At 42.2% G+C, this 26983-nt stretch overlaps 1 protein-coding gene across 8 annotated transcripts; it reads right to left on the reverse strand.

The window, feature by feature from the left end:
• LOC6738362 (tyrosine-protein kinase Abl) lies at window positions 1-26958 on the reverse strand. 8 transcript variants are annotated; one of them, XM_039293671.2, is made up of 10 exons: window positions 25807-26958; window positions 10273-10326; window positions 7516-8059; window positions 7027-7442; window positions 6355-6941; window positions 5775-6045; window positions 5596-5716; window positions 5104-5450; window positions 2476-4107; window positions 1-2127 (listed from the first exon to the last, which is right to left on the reverse strand). In XM_039293671.2, exons 1-10 carry the CDS (start codon window positions 26138-26140, stop codon window positions 1613-1615), a joined length of 4821 nt encoding a protein of 1606 aa, XP_039149605.1. In that variant the 5' UTR covers window positions 26141-26958; the 3' UTR covers window positions 1-1612. The 8 variants fall into 8 exon arrangements, with proteins under 8 accessions (XP_039149605.1, XP_039149607.1, XP_039149606.1 ...); XM_039293673.2 differs by having other exon boundaries at window positions 5362-5450; window positions 25807-26957; XM_039293672.2 differs by lacking the exon at window positions 10273-10326.
• Between the last annotated feature and the right edge of the window lie 25 nt (window positions 26959-26983).

Genomic DNA, 26983 nt, shown 5'->3' on the forward strand with positions numbered 1-26983 from the left:
TTTGAATTCTTTAAATATCGTTTTATTTCTCATTGAAGTACTTTGTTTTTGATCCGATTTCGTTTTAGATATTATTCTTTAGCGCTTATCTCAGGCGCTTGGTGTATTATAGAAGTTACAGAAATATATTTGTGTATATACTGGGAAACTTTTTGCTTTTGCCTCGCCAGCTGTGTTGGCCATTTTTGTTTCTTTTTGACATTTATTCGATTCGGGGCCAAGGAAGAGGACTTTTCGGGTTACAGGGAAAGGCATAAGTTTATTGTATGCACATCAATATATGTAATTATATCTGTAGGTTTGACCGCCCTGCATATTATCGCAGCCCCACGCCTCACTGTCTCGATTCGTTTACTTTGAAATAAATGTTTTTGGTTTCGTTTTTGTTTTTTTTTTTTTTAATTTTTATGTGATTTTTGTTTACGTATAAAAGTTGTTTAAAATCCTTGAAAATATCAGATAATAATTACACTCGGTTGTGTAATACGTCTTAAAAGCATTTCGATGCGCTTCGTTCTCGAACATAGATTAAACATAAATCAATATAGTCTTTGCCACTAAACAAATCAATTTGAGTAGTAGTAGTTGTAATTATCAGTTAATAATAATATCTTTGGGCTTCGCTACTGTGTATGCAATGGTTACGCCGAGCACATATAGATCATGATCATAGACATATATGTATACTGCGGGGCTTAAAACACACGATCGAAAAGAAGTCGCGCCTACGCATTTCGAAGAAGTATCAAGTTCCTTTCCGTTTCCATTTTCTCAAAGGGGGTGTTTTGTGGTCGTTAAATGTATAATATAATATAATATAATATCTTTATCTTTATCTTTTTATCTTGTAGAAGTATGTAAATGTATAGGTATAATAAAACATTTTACGACTAGTATATGTAAATATATGTATGTATATGTATATATGCATTGCGTTTTCATCGTAATTACTAAGTTTATTGAGATATTCTATGAATATATTTCCTTTCATTCTTAAGCCATGTCTTGTGTCTTTCTATGTATATAAAACAAACGAAGCGCGAATACGTTTGAAGGGGTGATTGGATAGGGGGGAAGGGGGTTGAGTGGGTGGGAGGTGTGCCCTCACTTTACAATTAAAAACAAGGATACTCCCGCGAGACCTTACCCAAATTTGCTTAGCAACTCATTGTTTAATGATTTCATTTCATTTCATTTCTGTTTTGTTTTTTTTTCGGTTTTCTAACTTCTTGGTTTTCTGGAAGCGTTCGTCGGGGCTCTACACAGATCTGACTAGATATATATGGGTATATATAATAGAAGCTACTACTACACGCTACCAAGTACGATACATAGTGTCCTCCTCCGATTTTAGTTGCTGCTATTGCTAATGTAGTTGTCATTTCTTCTTCGCTGGGCTTGAAATTCCGTTTCCTGTTTCTCCTCCTCCTGTTTCCGGCCTACTAGCTTCGCTTCCATTTCCGTTTACGGTTCCGCTTCCACGGGGGATGGTGTGGTTGGATGATTGGGTCTACAAATTGGGGCCCGATCACTTGCGCTTGATGAAGTTACCCTCGGCATCCAGCCAGATGCCCTGATGTTGGTCGGACGCGTCCATCCCCCGTCTTATCATTTACCTGTTAAGCGCATTGGAGATCTGACGCAGCGATTGACCGACTTCGGCCACCAGGCGTTCGTTGTCCTGGACGTTCTTGCTGCCGGCGGAGCGCAAGTGCTGCGACTGTGCTTCCACCCGCGTGACCAGCTCCCGGAACTGGAACTTGGAGTGCGGCGGCATCGCACCGTTCTCCGCGAAGATCACGCACGAATTGTGCAGGATGTTGAGCTTGTCACTCAGCTGCAGCCACTGAGATCCAGCGATGGCATTCACCGGATGCTTGAGCGAGCCCTCTAGCAGGCCAACCAGCTCCAGAATGCTCTCCCGTGATATCTGGGTGGAGCTGGCGGAGCTGGCTGGTTCGGCCATTTTGGCAATAGGCGTGGCGTAGATGGTTAGCTTTGTTGGCTTGTGCGGCACCGCTGGCTTTTGCTGGATCTGTGGCTTCTGCTCGTACAGCGACTGGGTCATGTCTGCTGCTCCTTGGCCTCCCGATCCCAGGCCTTCCGTGTGCGACTGCTCCTCGTCATCTGCGAAGAGTTGCGTTGAATGAGAGTTTTTTATTGTGCTGCTGGCCTGCTGCCTGCTGGTGCAATCTCTACTAGAGGTGCTAATGGATGTGGTGGAGGAGTTGGAGGTGGTGCAGTTCGGGGGCGGTGGTGGAGGGGCAGCCGGTGGCGGCTTGTTGCCCAGTTTGGCTGGAAGAGTGCCAGCCGTATTGATGGCCCCCGATTTCATGCCATACTTGGGAGAGAGTTGGGCAGTCGGTGTTCCGCCGCCATTTACCACCGACGGCTGTTGCTGGAGGATCGTGCTGGTGGCATAATCCGACGCCGGTGGCTGCTGCTCCCACAGTTTCTTTAAGCTATTAATACTACCTGTGCTTCGTCGCTTGCCGAGATCGCCCTCGCCCGTTGCTCCCGCATCCGCCTCCACATTGGAGTTGGTTACGTCGATTTTGATTTCAGTCTTTTGCATGGCCTGCGAGAACTTCTTGCTGCTGTCCTCCTTCCGGTTCAAAGTGCTCGTTGTATTGCAGTTGGCATTGTTGGCTACGGCTACAGGAGCTGGAGCTGGAGCTGCCGGCTCCTTCTCCTTGTCCACCCGGCGCAGATGAGCCTTGAAGTCGATAATAGTACTTGCCGGCTCCGCCTTGGGCATTGGCGCGCTCATCTTTTTGGGTTCGACTTTCTTCAGCTGAGCCTTGAATCCGGACCCAGTACCATTGCCGTTGGTCAGCTTTTGCTGCTGCTGCGGCGGCGACTTTGGCAGGTTCATGCTCTCGGCTAGTTCGGTGACAAGCAGGGAGACAGGGTCCACGACAGCGATGCCCGAGCCGTTGGCCAGATGTGAGGCCGGAGCAGATTCCTTGCCGGCGGCCTTGATTTCGGTGATTAGCTTTTCCTTGAGATCTTCGGGTGGACTGCCCAGCGAGCTGCAGGAGTCGGTGGAGGGCTCTCGTTTTCTCAGAGAGACACCAAATCTGGAGCTGGCCTCCTCCACACTGGGAGCTATGTTACTAACATCGTTGTGGCTACTGTCGTTGTTGTTTGTTCCGTTTCCATTGCTTATGTTGCCATTGTTTGGAAGCTGGGCATGCAAGTGCTGCTGGATGGCCTGCACAGCGCTCTCCGGCGCCGGCGGAGGAGGTGGTGGTCCGCCCTCGAATTCCTCGGGCGGCGGAGGCAAGTCCAACGGCGGCGGTGGAAACTCCAGATTGGCCAGAGCTGGCTGGACTCCTGAAGCCATTCCCGAGGCACTACGCTTGGGTGAGCTACTGGAACCGCCCGCCCGGAAGGAGGAGAACGTCATCATGGTGCCTTCGGTAGTGGTGCGATGACGCTGAAGCTTGTTTAAGCTGGCAGCCGCATTATTTTGCATGGTCACACCGCCCGACGAGTTGCTCCTGATCATTTGCTGTGGCGGAATGGGGCTGGCCTTCGGATTAAGTCTGGCAGACGGAGGCGTGGCGTGTCCATTGGCTGGTGGCAGTGAAGGAGCAGTTGCCGGAAGAGGAGGAGCAGCCTCAGTGCTATCCTCAAGGCTGTCCAGATAGGCACCGATTCTGGCACCCTTTGGTAGTGTGCCGTAGCGGTTCACCACCTGCTTGACATTCATCACCTCGAGCGCACCCACAGTGATGGGATGGGCACTGGTTACCACGCCGTTGTTGCCATGATGCGGTTGAGTTGATGGCGGTCCTGGACCCGGAGCCTGTGGGTGGTGCTGGGATCGCTTGCTCTGCCGGGTCTCTAGTCCTCGGTTACCCATCACGGGTGTTCCAGTCGGTCGCTTGAAGGAGCTGTGCTGCTGCGAGGATCGAGGACCTATGCCTCCTCCTCCTCCTCCGCTGTGAAGAGAATGCTGCATCTTGTTGGTGGCCGGAGCGGCTATCACTTGGCTCAGACTCTGCTCCAGACTATCGCCCGTGGCATCTGTGTCCGGGTCGGCTGCCGGATCTGTTTCGGAGTCGTACCGCTGCGTCAAACTGTTGATGTCCCGGGCTAGTCCTGCCAAAGTAAATGGTAAATGGTGAACGATTAGCTGGAATCAATGCATAGTGCTTGATTAATAGAATGCGTCGTGCCAGGTGCTTGATGCTGGGTGGTATTAATGGTCAGTGATGGGAAATACCTTCTAAATCTTAGAATTAATTAAAATTGTATTTATTTCTCGGTATAGAAAAACTGGAGTTTATTAAAAGCACCGAACTATGTAGGTACTTCCCATCACAAACACTTGGGTATGGGTTAATCCTGACCAAAGTCTTGTGGTGTGTATGTGTGCGTTGATGTTTGTCGAGCGAGTAAAACTAGAAAACACCAAATTATCAACTTAAAAATAAATGAGTATTTAAGAAAATATCTGGTATAACCTTGAAAGGATGCATTACAGCTAGTTTTCAATGATTTCTTAAAATTGAGTTTTAATATTCTTAGAGTCCATTCTATTTTAGATAATATATGTAAGATCCATAGTTTGACAGCCCTACAAAAATTTGAAAATAACTAAGATCACAAGATAAGTTAAACACGAGATTATACGTTAAAGAATACGAACATTATTGACTTTCAAGGATATAAACCAAATGATAGTTAAAATAATCATAACTAAAAAAACACAACATAATATAAGCAGGCAAAAAACAAAAATAAAAGCAATAAAATAAGAAACAATACCAAAGAATATAATAAGTAGGAAGATGGTTAGAGAAACATCAAATGAAAAATGTTAATGCTCAGAGATCAGACAGAAAAAAGAAGTTACATTAGGAAATCATCGACACGAATATAACTTCTTAACAACTAAATTTAGAAAATTACCAACGCAGAAATCAACTATGAAGGACTTCCACAATGAACAACCAATAAATGCAGAAAATTATGTAAGTACTAACAAACCAATTACAATTAAACATAAACAATTAACACAAATCAAATAACACAGGAACCAAAATATAATTTTTGAATAGGAGATTTTCGCTATGGACTCCGGTTACAAAATACCTCGAAATAGGATGTCGTAAAGAAAACTACTGCAGGAGGACGATTTCTTAATGGAATACTGTTGTTGTTTCTGCTGTTGATGTGGTTGTTGTTGTACTGACAATGGTACTGTTTGTTGTTGTTGTTGTTGTACGGACTGTTGTTGTTGTTGTTGTTGTTGTGTACGTATTTGGTGTGTATGGTGGGTTGGAATTTGGGTCTTGAAATTTCTTGAGAGGGTCTGGCTGAAATAGTTGGCAGTTTTCAATTTGTGTATACCATTCGTGCTGAGGTCCTCGATGAAATTGCATCTGGCGTTCGCTGGATCCTCCTCGCGATAAGTGGAGTCCCGACTGCTCGAGAGCAGGCTATAAATATATTAAAATTAGATGATTAACTTTTGGTGGGCTTGCCATTGATCCTAGCTCCTCTTCTTGGGTTTTTCCCCGTCATAAATGGTTTTACTTGAACAGCTCGTTCTGATCCACACATCCAGAGAAGTCGTCGTCTTACCTGGTTCGCTTTGGTGGGGCGGGCGCCTGTTTGCCCTGCTTGTTGGTGGTGCGACGCATCTGGACATTGCCCTTGCCCTGACTGGAGAAAGTGCTTAGCTTGGTGGAAGTGGAGCCGGTTTCTGCAAGGATATGACACTGGTAAGACTGGAAGGCACTGTGTAAAGGGATTACCCTAACCTGACATGGGCGTGCTGGCCTGTTGCTGGTGCGGATCGTTGTGGTGGGCGTTCGGCGTGAGGGACTGACCGCCGGGTAAACCCTTCTTCACCATCTGCGGTGTGAGACTTAGCGAGGCGGTGGCCGAGGATGAGGAAGCGCAGCCGCTGGCCGCCGTCGTGGTTGTGGCTCCTCCGCCGGTGGCCACGCCCGATGTGCTCGGAGCGGAGCTGCTCGCGCTGGTGGCGTTGGCGTTCAGCTGCTTCTCGACCGCTTCGGTGATGGACGATTCCTGCGGAGGAGCGGAGAAGGAGAGATGGGCACCATGTGGCTCATTATTGCTATCACTACTTGCTGCACCCTCGATCTCGAGCGATCAGAGCACGTCGACGAGGTGGTGGCGGTGCCTGTGGCTATGACTATGACTACTCCTATTCCTATGGCTATTGCTATGGCTATGCACATGGCTGTGGATGCTGCCGCTGTTCTGGTGGAGCTCGTCGTCGTCGTCGCCGTCGTAGTCACTCGCCTCCTCGCCAGCATCGTCATGATCATCGTTATCATCGTCATATTCATCGTCCCACACCTCGACGTCACCCACCTGAAACATGTGCTCCAGCGCATGGTGTATGCTCTTGAACGTGGGCCTGTCGGTGGCATCCCACTGCCAGCACTGGCGCATCAAGTCGTACACCTCCGGCGGGCAGCCTGGCGGTCGCTCCATGCGATAGCCCTTCTCTAGCTTGTGGTACACATCGGTCAGGTCGATGCCCGGATACGGCGACATTCCATACGTGGCGATCTCCCACAGCAGGACTCCAAAGGCCCAAACGTCCGATTTAGTGCTAAACTTGTTGTAGGCCAGACCCTCCGGTGCGGTCCATTTGATCGGGAACTTGGCTCCGGCATGTGCTGTATACGTGTCGTCCCGCATCAACCGTGCTAGGCCGAAATCCGCCACCTTGACCAGCTTGTTGTCGCCCACCAGGCAATTGCGGGCAGCGAGATCGCGATGGATGTAGTTGCGCGACTCCAGGTAGCTCATTCCCGACGCTATCTGAGTGGCCATGTATAGCAGCGCTACTGCATCGAGCGTTTCGCGGCCGGCGGAGCGCAGAAAGTCCAACAGATTGCCGTGCGACATAAACTCGGTGATGATGTAGAACGGTGGTTCTCTGGTGCAAACACCTGAAATAAGGAAACATTTTTATGGCATTTCCTCTTGCTTCTTGCTTAGTAAAATTTTAACTTTAATTTATAGGTGGTTACTAACCTATGAGCTGCACCAGATTAGGGTGCTTCATTTCCTTCATGATGGCCGCCTCTTCGAGGAAGTCCTTCAGTGCCATGGTGTCCTCCTTGAGCGTTTTAACAGCCACCGTATTGCCATACCGCTTCCAAACGGCCTCGTAGACCTCTCCGTACTGTCCGCCGCCCAGCTTGTGCTTCATCATGATGTCCGTCCGGCAGATTTCCCACTCATCCGGCTCGGGACTCAGCGGGAAGACGGTGGGCTTGTTCTGCTTGGGCGCCGGATACAGGAGCGGAGTTATCAACCCGTGACCCTCATGGGGCACGCTGTGATGATGCACCAGCTCGGCCAGAGTATTGAATTTGGCCTCCTGGGTAACGAAGACTTTCCCATCGGGATCCTCTGAGATGCGGTAGTGATAGACGCGACCCTCGTATCTGTTTAGAAGAAGATGGCAATGGGAATATCACAATACAATCAAAGATCCCACGAAAAACCCCATTTACGCACCTCAAACTGATGCTCCTTTGACCCGGTGAACTTTCACTTTCACGGACCAGGAAGCTGCCATTGATTCCGGAGCTGAGAAGATACTCGGCGGCATTGCGTGAGATGGGCCCGTGGTACCAGGAGTGCTTCTCCAGCGAATTGAGCGGCGTGACATAGTTGGAGGGCACCCACCCAACGTTTCCGGAGTCCGAGTGCGCCTCGCACCACTCCCCCGATTTGTTGTAGCTTAGTATGCGCACCTGCTCGCCCTTCTTCAGACTCAATTGGTTCTCCCCGCCGGCTTGGAAATCGTACAGCGCCACAAAAAGTTGCGGATCATCCTCCTCGGGTCCGGGGGCCAGTAGGTTCTCCTTCGAGGTCCACCGATGTGCGGATTCAAACACGGATGTAGTCGAACTGTGACCACCGCCCAGGGAGGAGCCCTGCAGCCCCAGTCCACCGGAATCCTGCTGATGCTGCTGCAGCTCAGCCGCATCTGCCAGGAGAGAGGCCGCCGTACTGCCGGCCGGAATGTGAGGTAATGGACGCGACTGCAGCAAGGCTTCTGTAAAGCAGAGACAAGGAGTAAATTATTATTGGATTATTATTAGGTAAAACATGAATGCAAAGTCCAAACGCGTTGTTACACCGATTACGAACAACCAAACCTTGGATGTTTTTAATATTTAAGGGTCAAACAAATGTTTTTCGCCTAAGATATCGATTTATAATTGTACGATCTTTGGTCATTGATTAGAATTGCCAAGTTACACTTGGTTTGTTTGCGGTTTCAAAATCAAATTTAGAATGTAGAGTAAAATCGTGTTTTTTTAGTAGTTAATCAGTTACAAATTGTACAATTACATTTTTAATTGAACTTTAATGATAAATTCTGTGCGATTACATGCCATTCATTAGAGGCATCTTTGCAAATCGCTTTTATTTTTTAAAGGTGTAGTAAGAGAAGACAATGCAGGTAAACCTGTTTCTCTTCGAGGAATGCGGGCAATTTGTGGAGCAAGTGCTGGCCAGCGGGGAATGGGGAGTGCAACTCCCTGCTCCATTGAGGGAATGGAATAAATTATGCATTAAGCGGAATAAAATTACACAAATCGTGGCCTGCCAGCCAGCCAGCCAGCGGTGGACCAGGAATCCCCCAACGAGGCATTTTATTGTGGGAAGTTCTAACTGATTGTCAGTCGGTTCGGATGCACCCCCCACCCAATGTCGTTCTTTTCTTCCGCCTCCCACACTCTTTTTTTTTTTAACTGGGTATCCATAGCTGGAATGTTCTGTGTACCTATAACTAAATCTGTGGGATGCATTCCGAAAGAAGAGAAACTTTTTGATAGACCTTCAAAGGTTGAACAGAACAGATTGTTAGTCAAGAACCTAGTTGAAGTTCAAGCATTCTATTGTATCATATTAAAAGGTATCTGATAGTCGGCACACATCACTTGCCAGCCCATTTTCCTGCACAATGTTGTTCTACAGAATATTGTAGATCATTTCGAGATGAAGTTTCGCTTGATAGACTGCGCCAACTTGTCAGATGCAAAAACCTGTCCGAATCAAGCTTCTATAATAGGGTACTCTTTGGAATTAAACCAGACTTTCGCTTCAATGTCCCCTTCGAAATAATTGTACAAATTTACATATTCCATTCTTTGTATTTTTTTTTTTCTTTTTTGAGTGCGTGCGAGTTTTGTTTAACCAAAAGCAAACACTTCCGCTGCATAAATGTTCTCCACTTTCATGGACACAATTGTGCATAAATTTTTCGGTGAAGTGGAAGTCATTCAGGGGCCGGGAGTCGGGAATCTTTGGTCTGCGGTCGGTGTGCTAAGCAGTCATAAACCGATCCAAATCATATTGTAACGCATTTGAAAAGGGTTCCCCATCGCACACTGTTAATTTATGCGCGCGAGACAGGAAATATTAATAGCGAGTAATAGGTGTGTGGAGTGGGTTTTTGGGGTATATAGAAGGGAATAATATATCGGGACAGATTAGAGCGGAAATGTACGCTTCACCAATGGTGGTCTGTCTGCCTGTCTAAGTCCCCCAAACCAAATATTAGCCGCTGAATATACATATACACCCACTTTATATGCAATCTCGGACATCCAATTTTAAAGTATTTATGTACGTTGTTGGGCACATGACTCATGTGGGCAATTGTTTTACTGGGCGCGGGTATCGAGAATACTTTGGTATTGACTCAGTTTTTAGGAGTAATCGAGGAAGTCTAATGACGTTGAGTCAGCTTGGGATGTTGCATAAAGTTCAATTATCATAATTGTAGCTAAATGGCTTTAAGGGGGAAAACTTTAACGAGCTAGTCTGAATCTAAGCGATTCAGGTGTTAGCTTAGTTCAAAAAATGTTAAGTTCATAACAAGTCTTATGTTCTGTATTCCTTAAACGAATTTGATAAGTTGATTATCCTCAGCACATAAGTTATTTTGGATTATTATGTCACAACGAATGATTAACATCATTGACTAAGTAACATAAAAAACGAAAAAATTTAAAACTATATTTATGTTGTTCGAGTTTTAAGAACTTGGTTTCCCTCATATGCCAAGAACATATGCCTTCTCATCACTGTTTATAAACCCCCAATATCATCGTGCAATATATGTATAACGAAAATACCCCAATCATCGAATGGAAACCGCTCTTTAATTATTAAGAATGACACTTCTCATGCGGACTTTACATGGGAATTTTCTACTTTTTTTTTTGGATGGTGTGTTGAAGTTTTTGTGATTGTTACCTAAGTTCATGTGATATTTGCCTGGATGGCCGCGAAAAGAGCTGTGCTTGGTACCTGCAGAAACGAAAGAAACAGAAAGATTTTGGGTGAGAGGCAGGTTGTCAACTGGCCAACTAGTAATCTGGTAGTATCTATGGATAGAGCAGGCAGTTTTTCATCTTATCATCTAATGACGATGGGCGGCAAATGCGATGAACTACAATGGCAGACCGAAGAGGCTCAAAACAAAGAAACAAACTTTTACAAACAAAATAAAAAGAGGAAACTAAATTAAATACAATTATGTTAGTCATAACTATAGGTAAGTAATAGGAACACAACACATGTACAGCGAACTATGTATGTATATGTACATATATACAGTTAGCGGATGGATGACATCAAAAGCGAAGAGGCATTACAGAATTAGGGGGTCTTGCAACCGCAGAAAGGCCAATTAGCGACCCGGCCAGAACAAGAAGAAGAGTAATAACAACAGCAGCCAGATGATGGCTTCAGTAAGTGCGGTAATTTCTCAGACGAGTGAAAAGTATCTCAGTGATTCTGGAAAATCCAAAGTGTGCGAGTGTGTGTGTGCACACTGAAAGAAGTGTTATTGTTGTATTTATAGCATCTTTGTACATTAAAATTTACACAAATTTACAAATGTTTTACATACATTTAAGGTTATAAGAATGGCCTTTATAAGTTATTAACAATTGTTGGAAAATAAATTTTTTTTGCAGTGTAACACGCCCCCTAGACATTTGACAAAAAAAAGGGGGAGTGTGTAGAAAAGAACGGAGAAATATATGCCCCATTCAGAGAACTTAAGCTGCTGCTCAAGCGGAATGGGTCCAATGAACTTTAAAGTCACAAAAATTCTACACATGTTGGGTGGGAAAGAGGCGGAGGTATGGCCAGAGACAGAGACGGCGATAGAAACATGTCTCAAGACATGCACATCCGCCATCTAGCGACTGCTTATGCAGGTTATTAGCGGCGAATTTGGAGCATCTCGAGCTGAGGGCTGATCACGAGTGAAATGATGCGCGGTACCGCTTTCCCACCCACTGGCATAACCGCACCTCCGCACCACCCAAGCCTCCAATCCACCCACTTACCGCCCGCAACTACTCAAAGACTAAAGTAAGTGTGTTGAGTAAGCACAGATTGGAATCAGCCGCATCAGCAAACTATGCAACGATACAGAAACTACAGTAGTGCCTGCGAAACAAGAACTTAGAAGCTCAACTAGATGATGATCTGAGTATTAGTAGGTTATCATTAACGTTATTAAAAGTGCCACAACTAAGACTAGAAATCTAGCTGGTCTGCACTTCTGCAACAAAGTACTATAGAACTATACAAGTAGAATACTGAAACGCTTTTCATTACAGCCTTGGTTCTAACGGATACTCATTGCGAATTGTATCTTGAGATTTCTGTAGTATCCGTCCTTTGTTTGACAGTCCGTCCTTGTCCGGCGCGAGCATTAAACTTGATGTGTCTGCCATTTGTTATCGGTGGATATAGTGTGCTTCTGTTCGTTCCCCATCCAAATCGAGCCGTTTCAATGGGCGATTTATGGCAATGCATCTTCAGCTGCTCATTCATTATTTCATTCGCTCAGTCTGTCATCCATTCACACAGGCCATTCATGCACTTGTTCGTTTTTCTGCGGGTTTGATTTTTGTGGCACTTTTCTGGTTTGCTCGCATTTTTTTTTTCGCTCATTGCATTTCAGCACGTTCTGCTATGGACTCTTAGTAGCTTTTTTTTGTTTTTACTCTATTTTAGCTTTGTTCTTTTTTTCCTACGTATTTTTGTGTTTTCAGCTCAAGGGCTTTTGTGTCTTAACCTGGCAGGGATTTTCAGTTGGCCTCGGTGTTTCGTCTCCCCTTTTTATCACCGCCTCCTCACTTTACTTGTCGGATTTCATTCACATTTTGCCTTTGGCCTCTTGGCCAGACATCCAGACGTTTACACATACATATATACAAACGAGTGTATAGTAACTGCACAAACATATGTATATAGGGGGCAGGGGGCGTGGCCAGTCAGCAGTAATAAACTTTTACGGTGTAAATTTAATTAGTCATTTCTCTGGCTTCCGTTGCAAGGCGGGGGAAGGGGGAAAATGTAGGAAAATTCTCGGGGGTTTGATTTCAGCCTTTTTTGCCTTTTTATTTCAATTAACTTAAAGGGAAAGACTCAAACTTGCGTTAAGACACCCAACCTTAGTAAAAAGTTATGTAATTTTTCAGAATCCTAACCTCTTAATTTTATAAAACTATATTAAAGACATTTTAAGTAATTTTAAGTAATTTATTTAAGTAATATAAATAAAGTTATGTAATTTTTCAGAATCCTAACCTCTTAATTTTATTAAACTATATTAAAGTCATTTTAAGTAATATTAGTAAAAAAAAAAAAAAACTAGTAATTAATTTAACTTTTTCCCGCTGAACAGAGGAGAAATGCATTTTTCATCTTTGTATGGCCTAATGATACCTTTTGAAGCGGAACTTTTGAACGGAACTTGAGATCATTAAGCTGGCAGACCCGATTAGAGCAGCGAATACGCCCCGAAGGGAAATGGAAACCGGAGCTAGTTAGGGAAACATGAAGAAATTAACCTACAAAGCCAAAGTTTTCCCTGCCCAACTTTTGAGAACAGCATATGGTTATCTGGGAATTTAAGTTTCCCGTTTAATGTTCCTTATTCGATATGGTTTGGGAAAAAAGCAACTGGTAACTGACGTAGCAAACATGAAACGTGTAGGAAATGCAGTAAAAAATGTGAAAGAATTTAATTAGTTTTTTTTTTTGTTTAGTTTTTGCACCCCTAGCCTTGCGATCAAGTTCCTCCCCTTTGCATTCAAGTGCGAAAAAATGTTGTGCGAAAAACTACAAGCAGCGAAAGAGATGGCGAATGGCCAGAACGAAACAGAAGATGCGCGAACAAAAGGAAAGTTATGTAAAGGCAAAGAGCCAGAGGGCCGAAGGATCTAAGGGGTGTCGCGGGTGCAGTGGTGGCCAGGACTTGGCCCTGCACTTGGCAAAAGGACCAAAGGAAAAATGTCAAATATGAAATCCACCCTTGGCTGACAAAGCACGAACCGAGCCCCTCGACTTTTCCCTTTGGCCACAGGGCATTTTACCACTTTTCTAAGGATTCCGCACTCAAGGCTCACTAGCCTACGTAACGCGGGCTCCGCGGGGAAAAGGACCACAGTCGAGGGATGCATGCAACCTAATGTTACGTGTGTCGCAGCAGTCATACACTTAGAAATAAAAAAAAAACACATTTCGCACTTAAAAGTGCATTTGAAGTGCATACTGCAAAGAAAATCATAATCACACTTAATAGGTTATATTCCAAGTACTTCATTATTGTTTAAGAAGTACTAAAGTAAAGTGAAGTGTGTGCAAAAATGTATTTTTAATTTAAAATGGGCTCTATAACTGGCTAATTAATACAAATATATCAGCTCATTGAACCGCATATATGTTTAGCTCTTTAAATTGAATTTTATTAAGAAACTCGTTATTTTTCTGAGTGCACCCTCTCAGTTCCCTTAAGACCTGCATTTGCGAGGAGGAACTTGATGGAAATCAAGTGAGTGCAATAAATACATATTAAAGTGAAACAGACGACGACGCAGCGAAAAAAGGTGGGACAAAAATCAATAATGAAAACCTTTTCCGCCACAGTCGGGCGATGAGTGTCATCCATAAAATCGCATCAGCGCCAGCAAATTAATTGAATGCCAGCATCCAGGCCACCGGAGGACCCGAAATGCAGGCGCAGGGGAAATGGGTGGAGACATGAGGGATAAGGTGAAGGACAAACGATGCGACAAGCCACATGAATGGGCGGATAATGCACTTGAGGCAACGAAGCTGACAATACCCTCTGAAAATATTTCCATGTAACTATTATTTGGTTTGAATCTATTGAAATATGTTAAGAAAAAAAGAAATAACTTCAGCTTTCCAACACTAGAACATGTACGAGTATGTCTTATACAGTATATAGTAACTGATATGGCACACAAAATATTTGCAGGGTATTCGCCATGGGATTATGAAAAGGTAGCAATTTTGTTGCGAAGGTCCTATCGATCCAGGTCTCCCCTTGTATGTGCATCGCTACGCTATCCTGTCCTTGCTGCAAAGTTCACAAAGCTGCAACATTTTTGCTTTTCATAATGGGCAGGGGAAAGTTTCTTTCAAAGTTATCTCGTACGGAATCTGGGCCCTTGATATCGGCCAACTTTATCAATTACAGTCTGCAAGGTTCACAGGAAATTTCACCCATTGTGCCGTGATGGTGTCCATTATCACGTGACCGAGGGTCCGTCGTCTCCATTGTCTAGTGTGAATGAAATTGACTTTTAATTGTCGACGATGACCAGAAAGCAAACAAAACAAGGCACAAAAACCGTTTGGCATGCACAATTTGTGCGGCTATGCAAATGACAAACAGAACGGGCCCAGAGAGCAGGGGAAAAAGAAGAAGAAGCTAATACGACGCGTTGGCCAAAGAGTCGGAATTCAATTGTGAGTGCCGAGTGAATGACTCACTCGGCGAACAGAGTGCACAGTGTGTGGAAAGAACGAGATATCTATGATTCGATCATGAAAACATGATGAAAGAAAGGAATTCCAGGATTAACTGTAAGATTTAGTGTGACCGTGTAATTTTATTTTAAGCTCAAGGTCCTACTATTGTAAGCAGTGTTGGATATTTTCTTTAAAATAGCCAATAGAAATTAAGTTAAAATAAAAAGAATGGTTTTAAATTATGAAACTTCCACCACAATAGCACCATATACAAAAGATAATACAAGGCATTGTAATAATTTAAAGGTTGTTGGTTCTGACCACCGTACATTTTTCTATGGACAGACTATTTGAAATTCACACACGATATTCATTCATGATTCTTTTTGTTTGTTTTCATTTTTTTTTTCGATTCGGGCTTGGTATTCCTTCTTTCGTTTTTTGACCTGCCTTTTTTTATGGTTTCTGTGTATGCCGGTGCTCTGTTTTGTTTTTGTTTATGTTTTACGGCTTATTGTTTATGGCCAAACGGGTGGGGAACAAGCATTTGTCATACGTTTTTTCCTAGATATTTGCACTTATTCATTTGCATGTCAGCTGGCAGGGAAACATACTCAAACATTTTGCGTGGGCATACATTTTTCAGATAATAAATTTGAGCAGGCGATAAAAAGCATTTGACCATAAAAATGTGTTCTTTTTCCCAGTTCTAGATAAACAAATATTAAAAGCTCTCAGGGGGAGATAAAAGTCAAGTCAGTGTAGAGGGCCAAAACAACAGATGGATGTGGGTAAGACTCGGACACAATGATGGTATTTCTGAATTATTTTCTCTGCATTCATGTCTTGGGAAAAGTTGACAGCCACAAAAAGAAGTCTTAAGTGCGTGGGCGGAAAACTCGCATTGTTTGGGAATTGTAAAATCATATTCAACTCAAAAATAGAGATGAAACCTTGGGAAACTCCGCCTCGAGTCGAAAGCGTGCTTCAAATTAACCTCTGTCGCCTAGTTTTACGTAATTCCCCAATTGAAAGCAACCGAAAAATACACAAAAATAATGAAATTGAGAGATCAAAGTGCAACCAAACTTAAATGCCTGTACGTTTGGTTTGCCCAAGCGTGTAATTACTTGTGTCAAATATACACAAATATGTATTTTTCCACCTACCCAATCAATGTTATCTCGGTACTCGGCAGACAAAATTTCATTATCTTTATGGCAGTCAGCCTAAAAGCTTTTTAATGCGCGCAATTTTCCTTGGTTTTTTTTTTTTTTTGCCCTTTTCTATTTTCTCTGGTTTTCCCCGTTCATTTCTATCATTGTCATTGTCGCAATAGCATTTAATACCATTTTACGTAACCCGCCGGTCACGTCCATCGCATATCCGTTCGTTTGTCTGGCTAATTGTTGGATAATGACAACGAATTTCCCCCGAAAACAAAAAATCATTCAAAACTCTTTCGGTGCGATGCATAAATTATACAACTTTCATAATTATCGATACGATTGCTGCGTCAAAATATTTAGCAACTATAAAAATATATAAAATATTGGATATTTCTGTTATTTAGCATTTATTATTTCCGCATTTATAGAAGCAAACTTTAATGCGGTTTTTCTTCGTCCAACTAATGTTTACATCATTCCGCGTCTTACCGCAATGTAAATTAACACATTTTTGTTCATACTAATTACGCACTAAAAAAAATAAAAAAAAAAGGCAGAAACAAAGTCACTGTTTTCACTTTTCTCGCCTGTCTGCTTTTATAATAATAATAATAATTACCATTTTCACAGCTAATGATTTTCCATTTCAGGTGTCTGCTTTTCAACTATTTTTCGCTTTTATTCATGCTTATTTTTCATTCCATGATTTCGTTTTTCGTTTTTCGGCGCTTAATTTAAGTCGAGCGTGGAGAAGTGGGAAATTTGTTGTAAAATCGCTGAAAACCTCTTATATTTTGTCTGGCCGCCATGAAAATGATTGATCGATTGAGTCAGCAATTAACAGAGTTGTTACTCAAATTTGATTTGTTTATTTTCACTGGTCAATGGAATTGAAATGAAAATGAAAATCGAAAATCGAAAAGCCAGTGCAAAGTGAAAGTCTAGCACTTGTGCTGATTTTTCCCACCTGCTTGTATGCAACCGAGGAAAAGGTGAACGAACGATTGATAAGGATTGCACAAGTAATTAATGACTCGACAGTTTCGGCTTAGTTTTTCCCACTTCCCAGCAAGCTGAAAGCAATTCGGCTTTTCCCACAGCTAAATTTGAAATCTGATTGAAATCTTCACTCCTTTCCTCTCTGTTTGCGACAGGACAAGTTCTTCGAGAGAAAAAGGTTCGTTTATCGCGATTGTGAGAACAGAATGCGAAATCAACTAGGAAAAAGGGTCGGAAAGTCTGGAAAAATTGAGAAATCCAGAGACGGGGAAAACTATTTAAAGCCCAGGTGAAGAAGACAGCAGAGGAATGATATCTATGATGAGTGCATAAAAGAACCATCTTGGTGATTCATTTACTTCATTTTCTGCCATTTTTTTTTCTTTTTTTTTGCTGCCCGCTTCCTTTTCTCGGTTTCTTTTTCTTGGAAGCAAGTGCAATTGCTATAAATGAAATGAAACGGACGACAACGACGAGCGGAGCGACAGGCTGCCGCGGATGTGGATGTCGTTTAAATATTACCAGACGGCATAAAAATTGACAGACGTCGTCGCCAGACAAAGGCCAAACAAACTTCTGAATGAACCATCCAAGCGGAGCATTAAAAAAAAAATCCTAAAAACCAAGGCCCGAAACAAATACCCTTGTTAAATGTCGGGGTGTTTCGTTACACTTCGTTCCTGTTATAAAAAAATTTAGGGATCAAACTTAGTCACCAATTGGAATAAAAAAATCTGTTTCAAAAATGATTTTAACTCGATTTATGACAATTAAAAACTTGTATTTATAAGAATTACATAGCTGAATACTGCTCTTACTTTTTTAATTTTCGTTAAATCTCCATTTTGAAAATTTAATTTTGAAGAGTATTAAAAAAAAAGGCACGAGAATAAGAGCATACGAAAGCCGGCAAGGCAATTAAATGAATTAATTTTCGCATTAATTCTGAACACATTTGAAAATGGCTTTGTGAACTTAAAAAAATTGACGGCTCACATTTTCGGTTATCATCTGTTTTTAGGCATATTTTTGAGCAGCTTCATGTTTTCGTTCAATGGTTCACTGACCAGCGCAAGAAAGAGACAGGACTATGTGGAGTGAAAAGGACAGCTTTAGCGCCATGAAAGAGAAGGAGGCATTTCTTTGTTGCGAACCCACCGGCAAAACAGACAAACAGGTTTCACCTTCTTTCTCTTTCTCTTTGCACTTGCATTTGTCATGCTTTTTCTTTTGCACACATTTCTTTTCTCTTCGCTATTTAAGCGGTTGGCAATTTTATTAATTTGTTTGGCCAAAAAGAAAACAAACAGAATTTGGAGCCGTCCATTTCAATGGTTTGGAGAGAAACTGATAAGCCGTCCAAGAGAATTGGTCAAATTTCACCAATGTCTAAATGGGGTGAAATCGCAATTAGGGGATATCAATGGCAGGTGGCAGAAAATTAAATGAAAAAGAAATTGGGCAGTATCATTAGCGGACTTAAAGAAATTAATTTGGCATATTGTTATTTTAAAGTGCATGGGTACAACAAATTGTAAGACTGTTAATATTGTTTGTGTTATTGTGTTAAAATAAAGACTTCTTAAGCTAATCGTATAATAATGTGATTAAATATAGAACGAGCTATAAACTTTACTTTACTTTACTTTATGACTATATCTTCAGTTAACGTAAATTCAAGTTTTAAATAAAAGTAAGCAGCTCAAAGCTTAATTACACAGCTCAATGCTACCCTTCGTTTGCACTATTTGTTCGAATGTTTCGCACTTCGCACTCCATTCATTTCACACCTCATTTGTGGAACTTCTTCTTCCTCTTCTAGGGGATTATGCCCCACCTGGGAAACTGGAGAAAAATTCAATCAACCTGCTGCAGCTGGTGCCTTTTTTGCTGCTGTTTTTGCAGAGATTACTTCACGCTGCCAACTCGCAATCTGGAGCTTGAACTAAAGGTGCCTATATACATACATGCATATATGAAAGTAACTGCAAGTGAGAGATCCAAAGTTGTGAACGTGCCATGCTGCCCCCTTTTGCCACCCACCGCACCCTCCCCCTTAACCACCATTGTTGCCCCCCCTTTAAAGAACCCATGAGATCGCATAAACAGTTGCAATTGCGAACGTGATTGGAGCGAATGCAATTCAACCTGCAGATAGAAGCTGGCACTGCAACCGAGAAGAGAGAAGCCGACTCGGAATCGGTATTGGAATCCGATTCTTTATACTTCTCATGGCTCAATGATGGATTCAATTCCCGCAAAGACAAGAACCAGAAACAGGTTTCCAATCGCCTTCTGCTCCACCACAGTGAGCACTCAGGAAATTAGAGCCATCAGATACATTTTGAAGTTTATCTATCACACACAATTTTGGCATTTTGAACATCAATTTGGGTGGTTAATTTTTGTTTGTTCAAAAGTTTGGTATATATAGTTTCTTTGCTTAAAGTAAACACTAATAAAATATTTAGAAAATACCCCAAACCAAATTCCCAGAAAGATAAGCCACTGTATTTGCTCAATGGGCCAAACAAAGTTGTTGTTTATGTTTGTGGTGCCATGAACTGGGTGCAATAAACATAAATAATAATATATAAAAGAGAAAAGTTTTATTTGCTGATTTATATGACCTTGTTGGCTTGTTTAACACAGAGACAGAGCGAGCGAGAGGGCAAACACTCGATTTAATAAACAAAATGTGGCAAAAGGGGGACACCAAGCAGAGGGAATTGCAAGTTAAACACTGAAAATACGTATGGCAAATATATCAAGTGGAGCAATTCCCCCCTCGATTGCTATTCATGTCCAAACCACAGAGAAATAAAGACTTTCCAGCACTGTTGTGTCAATCAATCAATCAATCAAGTGGCGTCAATACTTATGACCTCAAAGCTGAAAAATGAATAGAGAATCGAATCGGGGTGAAAGAAACCTCTTTGGCTTCTAATTAGTTGCCGTTATACTTGGAGCATCTATGCGCACTCCCCCCTTTTAAAAAAATATATATATTTTTTCTTTCACAAATTCTGTTTGTTTTTCTACAATTTCCCTCATTTTCGTCAGCTAATTTATGCAAACCATTTTCAATGGGGCGAAAGACCTCGGGGGAACAATCTCCAGAAATAAAATGCGGGCCAGAGTTTCGGTGGGCGTAAATGTGAGGGGGAAGGGGGCGTGGTCGCGGAAACGCTCCACTGGGAATGCGAAATTAAAATAATGAAGACGAGGGCACACATTACATAAAACCAAAGTTAAGCAATCAACCGAACTTAATGTCACATGAATGAGGAAAATAGACTTTAAAGTGATTGGGGAAATTATTGAAACGCAGGCGATGTCAGATTTATGATGATCTATGGCCATATAAACAGATCGTAAGGTCTCAACGAAAGTCACTGGAATGTCCGAGTTCCTAATGGATTAATTTGTTTGCAGCAATTGATATCCAGCGAAATTCTTTGCATTACGAAAAGCTGGCTCTGCATAAAACTTTACCGTTATTTGAGCACTGACAGCTGTTCGACGGCGGTCTAATTGGAATTTGAACAGCTGTTGGCGCTACTTTGTTTTTCCCATTGGATTGACACACCCATCTATGTATGAAAGTGGGCGGGAGTGGGAGCTCACGGAGGTGGAGGTCATATTAAGCAACTAGAAATGGAAGCGCACTGCTCTAAAAATATAAACATAAAAAAAAACATCAAAGCGCAGGGCATGCAATCATCGAAAAAAACAAAAAGAACAAATAGAGGCCGATACCGAAAGAACATGGAGCACGAAAGGATTTACGAGCTTGATCGAGAACAGGAACATCCACAGAAACTATGTATATATGTATATATATACATATATATCTCGTCTGGTGAAATACCGCGCCAGAAAGGGATGGCGCACATGCAAAATAAACTCACGAAGAGTTGTGCACTTTGTTGATGTCAGGGGCGCGGTCAAAGGTCAGTCAAGAAGGGGCGCCATAAAAAAAGATAGTTTTATGGTTACAAAAATAGAATCAATAAGCTTACTTTTTGCAGAAGAACTAGTGTACTTATATTTAACATTTAAGCTTAACAAATTACAAATAACTTTTGCAGAAGAACTAGTGCATTTATAATATAATATTTAAGCTTAACAAATTAATGTGAATGCCATTAGTAAACGTAGAAGAATTTATTTGTTTCATTTAAGAAAGTACGGAAATGGGAAAATTTCCAGTGAATTCGCTAAAACTTTTTAATGCTTATTCTAGTCATTAAATTTTATCATATTCATTAGAGAATAGTATATGTATTATTCAATGAATTTAAAATGTTAACTAATACATATTCGATTTTTAAACTCTCGTATCACAGTAATGTTGTAATTATTTTAAGACCCCTTTCGGTGGTCGTCATCTCAACTACGCCCCTTGATCAGCGACTCCTCCAACTTTCAATCTCTGTCAGCGCCAAAGGAAATTGTATAAAAACGACAATAACAACTGAAAGCATGGAAGATACACATTTCGTTTTGGGGCTAATAATAGAAGTGCAGCCGCGAAAGAGAAAAGACTTGTGGTACAAAGTGGTAATGGAGACAACGCCTTCGATATGGGGAACAAACCCCCCCCCCCTTTCGACCGTCGCTTCCTCCCCCTCCCCCCCTGATTTCCCTTTCTCTGAGTGCTTTATTATTATGACAATTATGTTGGAGCACATAAAATCATTGGGGAAATATTTATGTGACGTCTACATTATTCCGTTTGTTTTTTGGTTTTTGGGGGGGTTTTTGTGGGTTGGTAGGAAAAGTCGAAGAGCAAACATTTCTCACCTGTGTGCCACCTGACTGCCACGCCCCCCTTTTTTTCTCGCCCCTTTTGCTAACCGTTAGCCTTGTGAAAAGTTCATTTGCCCCGGCTCATAATTTGCCGCTTGCATGTCAGCAAAGTGAGACCAACACCACACTCGGATTTCCCTGCTTGTGCGAAAAAGATAGAGAAGAGTACACTGTACACTGCGAGAAAATCTGAGAAGTTAGTTTTCGATGCTTTCACAAAAGCCTTAAGAAAATTTAGAAAGAGTCATACGTAAGTATTTGAAAATGAAAGTTTAATTAAAATTCCAAAAATTAAGTTCATAATTTGGCTAAAGTCTGTTTTCAAAGTGGCATTAAATATTAGCCTCTCCTGAGTTCTTAATTCATTTATTAATTTTAATTTACAATGTTGAACCTATAAATCTTTTTGTTTGCCTCCGTCTATGGCTATGTAAACAGTTGATAAAAACACTATCAACGTGGAACGATTGATAGTGCATTTTTCGAAGTGTAAAATGTATTATGGTCAAAATATGCAGGTAACTGTAAATGGTTATCAAACAACACTTGTAAAATTCCAAAACATTTTGATGATATAGCAAAATGACTGGTTTCAAAATACAGAAAAGTTGTGGAATTTGTAAAACATATTTTCTTTTGCAAGTGCACATTTTCTTTCTCCTCGATGGAAAGAGTTGTGGCTTCTCTCCCACTTGAGTCTATTTTTGAGTCGTCAACTTGCGTGAGTTGGTTGCAAAGTGGTGCCTACGATGGCCCGGGGTTTCCAGCAGTGCTGCATTTGCAACTGCAATTGGCAACTCCATTGAGGCGTCTCCAACTGCTGATGCATCTGCAACTGCGCCAGTTCTTTGGCATTTTCCCAGGGCGACACACAATCCAATCCCTTGGCCAATGCAACTGCCGCCCCAAAGTATCTAATTACATTGTATCGCATTACGACCAACAACAAGGTTATGAAATTGCAATTGCAATTGCAATGGCAACTAGCACAACGCCCACGACTTCTCAACATTGCCTTTGCTACGTCGTAGCTGGATTATTAGTCTTAAAAAATTTCATATTCTCATTCTTATCTTTTAAGAAGCCTTAATCAAATACTGTAATATCATAAGCCAAAGAATTTCATTCACTTTGTTCTTATTACTTTACATTCTGTTATTTATAGCGAAAGAGAAACTTATTCCATTTTAATTTATTAATTTTTGAGACTGTAAATTTATTGATCTAAGCAGAATCTAAAAATAATAGAACTGTAATACCTTGATTGTATTTTTTCAGTGCCTCAATTGTTTACTTGAAGATAACAAAATGCACACAAGTTCTGAATACTTAACGATGTGTTTACTATTGTAATATTGTATTTTCAACAATTATTGAATGGTTTTATCCCACTGTGCCTAGTTACGTGTGTGGTGGGTTTAACTTTGATTGAGTCGGAGGAAGCATAGCGCGACTTTCCCCCCCAATTCGCCCACTTAAAAGTCCGAGATCCACCCGAACTGACAATTGCGGTGAGTCCGGCTGGCTGGCTTTCCGTTTCGGTTTTTGGGATTTGTGCTGCCTTGTAATCTGCTGAGCCAGACACACCGTTTTTACATTGTAATTCTGTAATTGCATTTCGCAGGCCAGACACACGAAAAAAGGCAATTGCAGGCCCCCATTTCGACCTTTTTGGATGATGAGACAGACACACTCTGCTAGTTTGCCAAATAGATGTGCATTTTCGTTGGCGAATTTTCTGTGTATTTTTCTGGGAAATCACACCGCACGAAGCTGGAAAATGTCGTGTTTGTTTGTTTTCCGATGACGGTCGCATATGTACATATGTATTGTATTGCACGGAGCGATGACTCAATAGTAGCGCCAATAAATATTTATATGAAAACCGGCTTATCAGCGTCCCAGCTGAGAGATTGACTGAACTTAATGCACACAATAAGCGACTAATTATAATAAAAATAGCATTAATTGATTACAAATTGCTTGGTGAGACGGAAGGCTCTGCGAGAGCGAGATAAGAAATGGCTTCCAGTTGAAAGAAGCAAGAAGAAAAATCCACAGCTTGTTGTAAATCATCTGGGAAAAGTGGCTCAGCTTGGAGTGCCAAGGGAAAATCGATACTTTGGCCTTTGGGGAAGCCATTTGTTTTGGAGTTGAATAGTTTGCAAATTGAAGTATTCACATCAAAAGTTAAAAAGTACAACTATTATTAATGGTTATAATTATTATGGTTATAATACATTTGGGAACAGATTGTCGAGCGTGCAAATATCAAAACTGGGAAAAATCCGTTTCAGTTTTAAACAGCTGTTGCGAAAAACGCTTGCAATTGTCAGGGGAATAAGCCAATACGATTTTAAGTTACAAAAAAACCCTAATATTTATACGACCCTCGTAATATATTCTCATACATAGTTATGCTTTTTTGTTAAAAGAAAGTTTCTACCACTGAGTCTTCGCAACTATTATAACCTGACAAATGTTTTTCCGGTAGTCTTAAGGCAAATCCCGAATGCCACCCGATTGCGGGTCCTATTGTGGTAGGACTTCGTCGACATGGACATAAAAAAGCCATTAGAAACGGCAAATGTCTCCCAATAAGGGGGTGTACGGAAAATGCGGAAACGGGGAGGATGTAAAGAAAAAATTATGCAGCTTGGCAGGGCAAATAATGGAAAAGTATTAGACAAGAAAATGAGGCAAATAAAAATGTGCGTGACTGCGTGAAGGGCAGGAAAAATGCGGGGGAAATGCGGAAAAGTGGAGGAAATGGCAATATGTCAGCGGGGGTGGGAGAACGGTGTTGTGGGTCGCAATTTCAACCACTGTGCGGGTGGCAGGGATAAGGGTGCCACGAAGAAGGCCGAAGGATAAAGGATGATGGAGAGCACGAATGCGGATTGAAACCGCCCCAAGCAGCACAAAAACAACAGCAACGCGTGCTGCTCTCTCTCTCTCTTTTCTCTTCTCTCCATCACTTTTCTTTTTCATTCATTCTCCTTCTCTCCAGTAAACAAAAGCAGCGGAAAAGCAACAACAAGTATGAAACTAGCCGGCAATAACAACAATAATTTCCAATATAATCGGAAGCAATGGAGGAAAAAAGAAATTGGCTCAATTGGAAAGCAGCGTAAATAGAGGAAGAGCGGGGATAATAAAGAAAGAGAGAGGGGAAAGGGAAAGCCGAGAGGACTGCACTTTATGAACAATAAATACAACACTGTGCAGCCCAAACTGGCAGATAAATCAAAATTTACATGATATTTACAAAAGAGATTTAATGGCAAGAGCACGCTTAAAACAGCATTTTTTTTTTATTAAAAGTACCCATTGAATAAAACTTTTTAGTTACTGATTTCTTAAATATACTTAACAACTGTTGTATGGAATATCAAAAGATTTCATCACGAATTGAAATGATTTCCCAGCATGTATGTATGTATATATGGACATTGGTATCTTGTGGGATGTGAGATAACACAACTCTGAGCAATTGGCAATACAGCAAGAACCATTTCCATGGATAATAAGAAAAGTCACAATACTATGATGGAATTTACACCTGAGTTCGGATTCTGCATGCAATTTTTTACAATTAGTGTGTGGGTGAATGGGACCTCCAAATGTATGCATGTTTGTGCATCCTATGCATAACTCTTTTACAGATCGATTTGGTCCTGATGTTTCTTACGATTGATGCCTTTTTAACTCAAACTATAATGTGCAAGAAAATAATTCTAAGATCCAATGTAAAAGAGAAACACCAATAAGAAATAAGTCAAGCTTACACAAATCGAAACACAAAATGATCAAACCACTTCTAACTTCGAATAGAAAACAAAATTTTAGTGCACACCTAATTTAAAATAAACGATTTTGATAGAGCGTGCACTATATACAGACGTTTTTCGTTTAATTTGACTTAACAAGGCATTGCAATTTGGAAAATATGCTTTTTGCTCTGTGTACTTGGCATGCCCGTTTTTCAACACTTGCAGGAACTTACCGTTATGCTCGGTGAATATGTTGAGACCCACGGTGGGATTGCAGCGTGCATCCTTGTGTCCGCCACTACGCTGGCTCAGCCCCGATCCGGATCCGCCGCCGCCCCCGCCCGATCCGCTGCCACTGGCCACGCCGGAGGACGAGGACTTGATGCGGGAGCCACGCAGCGTGGAGCCCCCGCCGAGAGGGGCGCTGCTGACGCCGCTGGAACTGGAGATGCAGTGGGGGGAAACGGAGGCCACTGGGCTGCTGGAGAGGCCGATGCAGCTGACGGGGGCCCCCGAGCCGCCTCCTCCCGAGTGGGCGCCCCTGTCCTTGCCCTGCTGAGCCCCCATTTGCCAGTGGGTGGTTGGGTGGTTTTTCGCTCTTGCGCAGCAACAACAACTTGTACACTTTTCTCTCTCCTCTCTCGGCTCCTGCTGCTACGGCTTATTCGCTTACTACTACTACTTATTATTTGCTTTGCTTTTCTTGTTATATACTTCAGCTTCAGCTTCAACTCTTCTCTCTTGGCCTTTTGCTCAATTATTTGCCGTTTTGCCTTTTGCTTTGCTTTAATTTATTTCACACACACACACGCACACATTTTTCTTTCTCTTTCTGCGTTTTTGGAGTAGACAAAAAAGATTGGAGACACTCACGCACACACAGAAGTACACACGCACGGAGGAAAAAGGAAGTTTGCGATTTATCTGATTTGTTGTTCTAGTGGCCGCTCAGGTGCATTTGCGAATTTGCAGCATGTTGGCAAAATGTTGTGTCGGCAAACTTCTTGTCGACGGCTGGGAGGCTGGGTGAGCTTAACTGGCGAGGGGGGGTCTCAAAAACACGCCCTGAAAATGCACTTTGTCTTTCGCCTCCGCCTCTGGCTTCTCCTCTCTCTCTCTTGCTCACGCTCGCCTGCTCTGCTTTTTACGGTTTAATTGATCCGCAGGCGGATCTGCTGGACATGGCAAATTAATCGGTTTTCGCGACGATATAGCTGTATCTGATCTGCTAGCGTTGCTGGCTGATTTATCTACATCTGTGCATTTTTTCCACGCACCGCGACGGATCGAATTGGAATCCAACTTGCACTCGTGTGACCGCTTGTCGGTCGTTTAAACATACCGTACTTGGCAGCATACCGATAGACGACGTATCGATATTGATAATTACTGCTTAGTTCTTACGAACGC

The sequence above is a fragment of the Drosophila simulans genome, chromosome 3L (assembly GCF_016746395.2).
Source record: "Drosophila simulans strain w501 chromosome 3L, Prin_Dsim_3.1, whole genome shotgun sequence".
In the NCBI taxonomy this organism is placed as follows: Eukaryota; Metazoa; Arthropoda; class Insecta; order Diptera; family Drosophilidae; genus Drosophila; species Drosophila simulans.